The 10,746-nt window shown below is 49.1% G+C and overlaps 1 protein-coding gene across 2 annotated transcripts in view; it reads right to left on the reverse strand.

The window, feature by feature from the left end:
* Positions 1 to 1,196: 1,196 nt before the first annotated feature.
* Positions 1,197 to 10,746, reverse strand: part of GRIA1 (glutamate ionotropic receptor AMPA type subunit 1) — a 155,579-nt gene continuing 146,029 nt past the window's right edge. For both annotated transcript variants that reach the window (XM_019506103.1, XM_019506102.1), the window contains exons 15-16: positions 5,789 to 5,923; positions 1,197 to 3,149 (exon numbers count right to left, since the gene is read on the reverse strand). In XM_019506103.1, the coding sequence (XP_019361648.1) occupies positions 2,961 to 3,149; positions 5,789 to 5,923 (324 nt within the window). In that variant the 3' untranslated portion in view covers positions 1,197 to 2,960. The remainder of the gene's footprint in view (positions 3,150 to 5,788; positions 5,924 to 10,746) is intronic.

The following is a 10,746-nucleotide window of genomic DNA, read 5'->3' on the forward strand; positions in this document are numbered from 1 at the left end:
TTTTTTTTTTTTTTTTTTTTTTATCTCTTCACCCCCTTTCCTCCATCAGACGCCTTTTCAGACCACGGATCCTGCCTTTGTCCCGGGTGGTCGATCCTCTCCCGCAAGGCCGTCCCGGCCAGTTCACGTGCTGGGAAGGGCTCCTTCGATGCCCTGCTGCAAAGGCAACAGGGACCAAGAAGGTCGATGGGGGCAAATACCCAATTCCACCAAAAAACAGGGGTCTGCAGCCTGCTCCCATGGCAATGTGCAGTGGTGACATAACGGATGAGAAGAGTCCAGGCAACAGACTCTACCGGGGGAGCCCCGGAGCAAGGAGCAGGCGTGCAACCCCGAAGCCTGCCCTGTTCCCGTGCCCACGTAGGACCAAAGGAAAAAAAAATAACAATTACAAACAAAGCAAATTCAAAACAATCATGAACGTGGAGGAAGTGGCGTGGAGGGGTTATGGCTCTTGGAAATGCTCTTGTGAAGGCAAGATGGCGAATGCAAGCATTCGCAGTGGCAGAGAGAGAAAACACAAGGGCGCCAGATGCCCTCGTGAGGGACCTGGAGTCTTGGACTTGCTGGGCTTGCCCGTATGGCCCCGGGATGAGTGGAGACAAGAGATGGGGTGCAAATAGGTCAGTGGTGCAGAGCAGTCAGGGCGGCTCAGTCACCGACGCGAGGCACCTCGCTGCGGGTCATGCACCGAAGACGATGAGTTTGTAGCCAGCGGGCGGTCATGCTTCTGAAAAGCCACGTGGGGAAACCCTCCTCGCCAGCCTGCTCGAGTTATCTGCCTGTCACTTTGCCATCAACATCTCTCTTTCTCACATACCCCACAGCTCCCCTCTATCACTCACTTGCCATATTGCACTCCCTGCAGCGTAAAAAAATATAGCAGCTCCTAACCCTTTGAGATCAGCCCCTTTTTCCCTGTGCTGGGGTCTCAGTGGGATTGCGGAGAAGGAGCTTCAACCCACTTCAGAAAACTGGAAGCCACAGCTCCACTGACTCGTAGACAATGAGGGTGGGAAGAGACCTCAGGGGGTCACATCTAGTTGAACCCCCTGCTCCAAGCAGGACCAGCCCCAACTGCATCATCCCAGCCATGGCTTTGTTGAGCTGGGCCTTAAAACCCCCAAGGATGGAGAGTCCACCACCTCTCTGGCTAACCTGTCCCAGTGCTTCACCACCCTCCTAATGGTAAAATTTTTCCTAATATCCAACCTAAACCTCCCTTGCTGCCACTTGAGCCCACTGCTCCTTGTTTTGTCATCTGCCCCCGCTGAGACCGGTCCAGCTCCGTCCATGGACGATCTCCCATCTTCCTTGATATTCCCTTTAAAACGGTGCATTTCCCCAGCCCCCCCAAAAACAGAGCGTTCTGCTATTCATGCTGGTGGCTTCACAAAATGAATCTTCTGGTTAGACAGAAACCAAAAAAAGAAAAGCAAAAGAAAGAAATAAGACAATTAGCTGCTGGGGCAACGTTGCCAGCAGCTGGCTTTGCACTGGGTTTCGGACAGGCGTTCCTGGACCGAGCGGAGAGCGACGTGCCTGGTGAGTCCTGCTTCCTTGTCGAGGAGGAACGAGCCAGAACTCACTGCTCTTGGCTTCTCCGCCAACCCGTTGGCCCAGAGCTGAGTTTAACAGGCCCAACATCAACCCAATAACATGGAAGTGGGTGTGAAGGTCCTATGGGACACCCCATCCATGCGGTTTGATTCAGGGAGATGTAGGTTCTTCCCAGAAATCTGGCTTGATTGTTTAGCCGCGAAGAGTCCCCTTTGAATTCAAAGTTAGTCCGAAGGGGATGTCAGAGCCTAAATCCGGAAACGTCCCAAGCACAGCCTCACATTTCCAGCACCCCTGTACTGGTGAGGACTGTTTCACTCCAGGCTCTTGGTGGTTCCCCCGTCAGCAGCCATCCACAAAGGAGCACATATAGAAGCAAAGCAATGAGGAAATGGCTCACAATTGCCAGTTAGCCCTGGATAGTGTAGGCAGAGGGTTGCATGTATGATCAAAGTTGTGTTTGGTTCCTGTCCTCCGTACGCAGCCGTCTGTCATGATCTTAGTCCACTGTTGGCTCAGCTGCCAAACGCTGGGTTTCTCCAGTCCCAGAACACGTCTGCAATCGTGCCTCAGTTTCCCTGGAATCGCCACTTGTCATCTCTTACGGAGTACGTATCACATTGATCCAGGGTTACTTGGGTGCTCTCGCCTCTGTTTCTAACTTCCCTCCACTCCTTGTTCCTGCAAAGTCAATGTGTGTTGCCATGTGGGTGTTGACTCATCCCGAGAGTCCTGCCTGGTGCAGGAAGATTGGCCGGAGCCCTCCACATGACTGCTTGACCGGTTGCAGTAAACTCTGCCCCAGGGTCTTGGCGGACACACAGCTGGCTCCTGATGAATCCAAGGGCTGGCCGCTGGTGCCCATCAGGGCAGTAGGGTCGCCTTTTTTATTTCATTTTCCCTTTTGCTGTTAGTAGCTCAAACGTTAGGTTTGCATCTCAAACTACACCTGATTAAAAGGCTGTGTGGGGAGGCGTGGGGGCGGGAGGGCGGCCCGATGTCATCCTGACACCACAGGAATTAGTAAGAAAAAATATATATATATGTGTGTATATATATATATATTGCACACACTAAGACTTATTAACAACCAAGTTAAAACAAAATGGCACAGTCCTCATTAGTTTTCCAGCGGCTCTGCGATCCAGGGACGGTTTGCGAGTCTGTTAAATCCCATTATGCTCTCCTTATTGCGGCGCAGACTGTGTTTAACTCTCCTGCCTGTGGATCTATTGGAAAACAAAAAGGAAAGTAGATTCAATTTCCTCAGGAAGATCCATTGAATAGTCCCTTTTGTTCGTCGTCGTCATCGTGTTTCTCGGTTTGGATTGGTTTTTGGCACTGGAGGGGGGTGGGGCGGGGGTGACCCTGCTCGCACCCGGGTGACGTGTCAAGGCCGATTATAATCCTGTGGCTCCCAGGGGCATCCCGGTGCTGTGGCTCATGCACGGAATTGTCTGCATGGATTTGGGGAAATCGTGGCTGACCACCCGGCCGTTCTCTCCGCTGGCTCCTGCCGTGGCCGGTCTGGGAAGTGTCGATGTCCTTATGGCTTCATTAATTGATTGCTGTGGGATCAAACAAAAACCCTTTTTAGGAAGGACGGGGGGGTTTCCCCCTGTCCTTAGCAATGTCTGGAAAGTCACCATATAAAACACCGCCCCTTTTTTTTTTAGCATCCCTACATGCTCAAGCTCCATCCAGGCTCTTGCTTCTCTGCATAGATTCAACTGGCCTACGCACCTTCCCAGTTCTAGGTTAAACAACTTGGGACCATTTTGAGCTACAGAGCTACTCTGTCACGTGCAGAACGTATTGGGTGTCTAGGTGTGTTTGGACCAAATAAATTCATGGTGTTATTTCAGGTCCTGACTTGCAAACGCTTAAGCACACGTACAATTTTACTCATACGACTAAAGGTAACTACATCTTTATCTCCAGTGGGGCAATAGACTTAGGGTCTGGAAATCACATCTCATCTTCCCAACTGAAACAAAACCCAAGGACTTGTCCACACTTGGAAATTTTTACCACGTTGCTAATATGGAATGACGTGAATAGATTCAGCTAAACCAAAAATATGTTGCTCTTGTTATGGCAAAGCTATTCGATACCAAGATAAACATGCTGGAATAATAATGCTGTGATGGACATTTCAGTAAATCACCCAGCATTGACAAGGTCTATGCATGGAGGACTGAGACATATAAATAATTGCAGGTGGAAATCAAGGGTCTCTTATGGAGGAAGATGCAACTCAACAGAGGAAGAGTTGCGGAGCCAGCTCACAGCGAGTGTCGAGACATTTCAGGATGGCGGTAACAGGACTAATGGCCAGCAGGAAGCTAAAGAGTGAAGCCAAAGGTTGGTTTGGTCTTGGAGACTGTAAACTGCTTATTGGGATAGGTTGCAATAATGACATGGGGCCCTGCAGGAAATGGAGCAGTCATGTCAGAATAAATTTAGGAAACCTACAGCAGACTTAACATGCAGTTAGAGGGTATTTCTGCCCTAGATCGTTAAAATGGAGCCAACAATTAAAATCTATGTATTTATTTTTTGGCATTCAGCAACATTAAATGCATATACTCTGCGCCTCTCTCCTCCCCGCCATGCAACGAGTTTCTTTCATTGCCTTGGGCATATTCTAAACCTCAACAGGGAAAGAGACACGACTCCTTTTCAGCTGATTAAATGCGTTATGCATACTGGAGAAGCATTAAGTGTGTTGAAATTAGCTGCGTGGAAACCAAAGGAATAATCAGTTATTTGTTTAATTCTGGAATCATTTTTGTGCTCACGAAAGTGAGCAGCTAGAAGGAGGTGGCAGAAAATAAACAGAAGACCTTCTGATTTTACACCAGCTCATTGGGGAACCGGGCCAGACTTTTATCCTCGAGTGGCTCTCATTCCACAAGTTCTGTGGGGCAATTATGCATGCATTCCCTGCTTCCTCGCATCTAATCCAACCTGGTACTTTGGGAGGACATAGGACTAGAAGGGTCTTCCTGGACCATCAAGGCCAGACCCTTGCTATCACAGGACAGGAGTGTCAGGAGGGAAAAAGGGTCCATTTTATTAAAAGGGACAACCTTAATCCTCAATACGGCTATAAACTCCCTGCCCATCACCAAAGACCGCAGCACAGAGCATCTTCCTAAGAAGAAATGTGTTCCTTGCACATTAAGGTCTGGGACAGACATTGCATAAACCAGTTTGACCCAAATCGGTTAAGTCTGCTGCTACATTCAACCAGGTTTATCTCAAACTGGTTTCAACTATTTTCAAACTAGTTTATGTGCACTGAACGTCCGTTCTGTTACAGGGTTAGACCAGTTTACATGTAATGTCTGTCCCTAGCCTAAAGGTTCTCAGTTTTGCCTGGGACGGTCAGTTCCAGGAACTGGTCCGTAAGGCTACAAACAGATGTTGCATTTGCCCTGGAATAAACCATTTTATCCCAGGACAAAGTGCAATCGTTTAGACAGCTGTGTCCATTGTCCAAGGATAAATCCTAAAAAGGATCACGGGATGAAAAGCGCCAACAGTTTATCCCAGGGCAGCACAACAGTTGTCCGGGGATTGTATCACTGAAGCAATGGCAGAAGAGTGGCAGTGCAATCAACTGCTTACTGAATCCCAATGAGACGGGCAATGCATGTACATGCCCGTCCCAGGATATTATCTGTTCTGGCACAAACACAGGCTCAATTTGTCCAGGGACAAATGCAACATCTTTTCCTAGCCTAGGAGGCATAAAAATGCATCAGAGTAAATGACATCAGCAGGGTACAGTTTAGCGGAGCCACGGGGCCTGATTTGCTCCTGCATTGCTCCAGTGTTGTGTTGGCACACCTGTGCTCTGATTCTTGTGTTTGCACCAGCGTAAAACGGAGGTGAACGCAGTCGAGCCTGGGCTCCAAATGGCTGCCCACCTTGGAGTACTGTGCTATTTCCTTGGGGCTTTGCTATCAGAGCTGGCGATACTGTCAGGGACACTATGGTTGTGCTTTGTGGCTACTTAACGAACTCACGCATGTATACGACTGAGTTCCCTCCACCCATTCTCTTTCTGCCCTGTCTAAACACGACCGCTAGCGTGTTCACTTCCTCCGCCCTATCCCACGGTTTCCACCCTGAGCCTGGCTTGCATCTGTCCCCGAAGGCAGCTTAGGAGGCAGGGTATTGTCAAAGAGAAGGTGTGAAAGGCCTGGAAACGTGTTGCCACCTTCATCCGTTTGGATTCACTCCTGGACTTGTAACAAAACTCGATTAAGGCAACCAGCATGGCCAGTCCGAGCCCACCGATGAGGATATAGAAAACGCCCGCCACGTTGCTGAGACTCAAAGCGCTCGTCTTGTCCTAGGAGAGAGAGGAGAAGGGAAGAGGGACGTGTGGGAAGGAGAACGACGGAATTAATACGACATGGCGCTGCGGCGCACGAGACGCAGCACAAGACAGTCACGTTGGCACGCCTCCATCGCCCTCTTTGCATGACCACATGGCAGGTCTAAGAGCTCTCTCAATTGCCATTTCAATTGTTCGTTAATCTAATGTTTCCCTCACACAACCGAATAAACATTTCTTTCTTTCCTTTGGAAAGGTTTGGGTGCTCTTTTAAAATCATTTTAGACTTAAACACATATTGGCCACAAATGTCTAGTTTAAATTATTGATTAAACTGGGAAGGGGGGGAGTGCATTTTCTGCCAGGGTGACATTTACTTGTTCCTGATGCCTCTCTTGAAATAACCTGTTCTCTTGGAAATGCTCATTCCCACGTTCCTAGACTATTTCCCCCGCAACGTCTGTTGCTGGGCAACGCATTAAAATAATTCTGCTTTTTAAAAATTTTATTTCTGTTTAATAAGGCATTTAGTGCATGTGTAATTAAGACCCATTGACGCATGCCTAACTTAATTATTGGATTTGCCGTTAATAGGGCTATTAGAGGCCAAATTACTTATATGTGGTGCTTATATAGTGATTCTAGAAGCACTGTTTAATTAATCTTCCTGGCACCCCAGGGGGGGTAAGCATGTATCATAACAAGTTTTGCAGAGGGGGAGACAGTCACAGAGAGCCAGATTCAGTCCTGGGCTTAGCAGATACAACTCCAGAGAGGTTGGCCGTTGCACCCACCTGCCCTAGGTCTGAATTTGAGCTATAGAGGTTTACCCAGGCCACACGACCAGCTGATGGCAGAGCCAGGACTGGAGTGGAAGAATTGCTCCATCCTGAGCCCTTGTTCTTCATCTGGATTATGAGCTCTTTTTTTTGTGTTTCTGGTGCCACTTCAACCGATGGCCTCAGGGAATGAGCATCATGTTTAGCTTATCAGTGAGTCCAGGGTTTGTGAGGGTCTCCATGCAACCCTATTTCATGATGCTGTATTGGCCTTGTGACAAATGTGGATCCTGTGGCAAATGGCCCGTGCTTTTGCTGTGTGCGATGGGCTCTTCAGACTCATGAAGGTGGGCTCTTCAGACCCTTGAAAACCAGTTGAAGTTTTAGTGAAGAGCTGATAGTGCAGAAGAACAGGTCTCAGGAAACAGATGAAAAACGTGTCATACCCCATGCCTCTCCAGGACCCTTTCTAATGGGGTGGGAGGTGCCGGAGGAAGGGGCTCCTCAATCTTCGTGCCAAGCTTTGTTCTTGCTCAAGTATCCTCAGCCTCCTCTTCATCTTAGCTGTCATGCCTAGCTGTCAGTCAGGCTTAATGGAAGTGGGATCTGGCAAAAGCGCTCCTGTGCTAGTACTTAACATACTTCTCTGTACATCTTCTACTAGCTTATACACTGCTTGGCTCGATTTAATGGATTTAGTGCCCTCATTCCCCTGCTCTACCTGGGGCAAATTAAGGTGTTCTGGATGATTTAAAGCACTGAGTCTGGCAGGGGTGGATGAAGGCTGCTTGTGTGGTTTCAAGAACAAGTTAGACACACACTTCTATAGGATGGCTTGGATAGGGATACCCTGCCTTAAGCAAGGTGGGTAGACAAGATGCGATTGCCTGAGGTCTCTTCCAGCTGGACTTTTCTATGATTCTGTGATTTTAGATGCTGATCAAACAGGGATGGAAGATCTCCCCCCACTAAACATTTGCTTGGCAGCTCCAATGTTTTACTCAATGACAGTGTTATTTTAACACAGTGTGTGGAGTGAACTGAAAGTCAGGCCCTAAAGCTGGGGGAATCCAGTGACAGCACCCAGCTGACGGGGGACAACCGCCAGGAAGCTCAGGGGTGTCAGCTTTGGTCTCCTAACTGCTCCAGCACGAAGAACTCACAGGATAACCCAGCAATGAGGAGCCCCAAAAGCCTGCGCCTAGATGCCAGGTCCAGAAATGCAGGTGTCTACTGGCTGCTTTTCTTTTCTGCCCATCCTGTCCTTTGCAAGATGGATTCTGCATCTGATGGGAAAAGGTTTCTCCAGGCTGCGACTGCCGCCTTCCAGCAGCAGCTCCTCCCAAGCGGCTTAGAGGTCCCCAGCTCTCACATGCAGGTTTGTAAATGAGGCATGTCCTGCCGCGGCTTTATCTGCTGTTTAAGTGCAGGCTTCTGCCTTCTGAAAGCTAATAATAATAGAAGAAAAAGGACCCAACCTACGGGAGATGCTGGAGAGAATGATGCCCTCTCCCCGAACTGCTGCTCTTTGCCATTTGGGCTTTTGTGCCGCTGCTCTGCAGCAGCTGCTCTCTTAAGGCGTGCGCCCATTATGCATCCAGCTTGTTAGTGGGAGTGTAAATGTCACCACTCGTCTCCTGCCAAGGGAGAGAGTTACGGCGAAGGAATGATTGACAGGTGAAGAGAAAAAAGAAAAGCCCATTTTTCCCCCCCGCCTCCCAGCCATAGCGGTCGTGTTGCTAGAGCAACCAGCCACCTTCCCGTCTGTTCCTTTCAACCAGTGACACCGTGTCCGTCATCCTGTTTGTCGGTATTTATTCAGCTGTTGTGAAAGTCTATAAAGAGAGATTTTCTTGGCTTCCCAGCAGGGAAACTCTCCTCCCTCACCCTGCCCAGCTGGATCCCTTCAGAGCAACCGGTGACCTTAAGGTGCATAATTAGGAGCCCCGTGGGCTGCGGAGAAGACACGCTGCCCTGAGAGCAAGGGAATGGCAGCCAGAGCCCTGATGATGGCAACGACCTTTACATCAGGCATTTCTGGGGAAAGCTTTCACAGCCCACCTTGGGAAGACGTCCATGATGGGGGGGACAGGTATAGAAAACATCCGTGGCTGGTAATAGCATAACTCAGTCCATAGAAAGGAAGCTCCAGGAAAGAAAGGGCACATGAGACTTGAGGTGGAACCAAATTCTGGGAAACGGGGCACGCATCCTTTCGGCGGCGTCTCCCGAACCCCTCTGTCTGCCATGGTGGCTCTGCCAGCAGAGGCTGCGTGTATGGGCAAACCCCGTGTCCATTCCCAGCTTCGTCGTCTGTGATGTATCTCCCCCCTGGGGAGGCAGGGAGCTTCCCTCGAGGGTGTGATGGCAGGATGGCTCTGTGCTGGCCTCGTTTTAAAAATATTTTCTGCCCTTCTGTTGCTTTGCAAAAGATCCTCCCCAGGAAAGGGGGGAATCCCGGCTCAAGGAAGTGGTGCCGCTGACTCAGTGCCAGCAAATGCACCCACTCTACACCCTCCATTTGAATGATAATTCCTGTGTACTCATGCTAGGGGAGACCTAGGGCAGCGGGACATAAGAGGATGGTGAGCAGAGTTGAAAAGCATGGGGGTCCTTCCAAATATTTTCCATGGGAATACGTTAGGGCGTTGGGTACAAACGAGAGGGGATGACTTTGGAAAGGGAGAGGGTCAGGATCTGCAGCAGCAGTCTCCTGAAAGCCAAGACCTGTTCAATTTTGGCCCAACACAGGGTCAAGGCCTGTTGCAGAGGTAGGATATCTGAGCTGAAGTTACCCCAAGGGGAGAAGTGCTTGTGTCTGGGGTGATGGGTTGGCCCAGTAACACGTTGACTGGGGCTCCCAGGGGAGCACTGGGGATGTTAAGGAAGCTCAGGGAGTAAGGAGGTGAGTGGCCGTGTTCAGGAACGTATCTGGCATGTAGCATCTCCTGAAATGCATCTCCAAGAGCCAGAGGAGTATGTTTTATTTAAGCAAATGCTCCAGAGATGCCGAAGATTGTACATGTCCCGTGATCTTTCCAGGCAGACCCCTTGAGGCCGGTTCCCCCTTCAGCCTTCTGCACCTAAACCCTTCTAATGGCAAGATTTGCTAAGTAAATGGTATGTACAGAATGGGGACGGTTCTGCCCAGTGCGTGTGTGCCCACGTACATCGGGAGGGATGTGATCTCTGGCAGCTCTCACACGCGTGCAGACCTGGCCTAAACTGCTGAGGAAGACAGCAAGAGCAGCACCGAGAGGGTGGGCGATGAGCGGGGGGGCTTGGGTGCACCGGCCTTCTATCACTAGACAAGCACTTAAAGTGTGTGATGGGATGCATCGCCCTCCACCTTCTATCATGAGGCTGAAATTATTTGGGGTCTGCTATTTAACAATGGAGCGGGGCGGGGAGGAGGTTGTCCTTTAATTTTGTGGCCTTTCAGAGATGCAAACGGGATCTTGGGTCTTTCAGGAGGCAGGTTTCCCACAAGCAAAGCATATTGCACCTGCAAGCTGTGGGCTTGTCCTGTTCTCCTGCAAGAGGGTGGGCACTCAGGTCTGTTGATTTTAATACCGACCTAGTATATTCTGATTTAATAGTATGTTGCAACTGCAGACTTTGAGCTTGGGACTGATTAAGACACAGAATGTGATCCGGTCCCTTCCTGTAAAGTTTTAGGATATCCCCTGCTCTCTTTAAAACCACACCTAGTTTAAAGGGGTGTGCCTGTAGATTATACACATGGGGTTTCAAGCAGCTCTCATGACTTTATTCTCCAATCCCATTTAGGTCACATGCAATTCAAATGTGTGTTTAGCTTTTTTATTTTTTTTTAAATGCATGTAAATAACATGTGCTCTGCATTGAGGTCATAGGATCCACATAAACCCATGTGTCCCAAACCTTCTGCTTTGGTTTTCATTGGTTATTCTATTGTGTGGAATGAAGCACTAGACCTGATTTATTTATTCCCCTCCCCCCCCCCCCCCCCCATTTAAAAAATTTGAAATTTTTTTTTTTTTTTTTTTTTTTTTTTTTTTTTTTTTATATCGAACACAT

The sequence above is a fragment of the Gavialis gangeticus genome, unplaced genomic scaffold, assembly GCF_001723915.1.
Source record: "Gavialis gangeticus isolate Ggan-Ray unplaced genomic scaffold, GavGan_comp1, whole genome shotgun sequence".
NCBI classification, from domain to species: domain Eukaryota; kingdom Metazoa; phylum Chordata; order Crocodylia; family Gavialidae; genus Gavialis; species Gavialis gangeticus.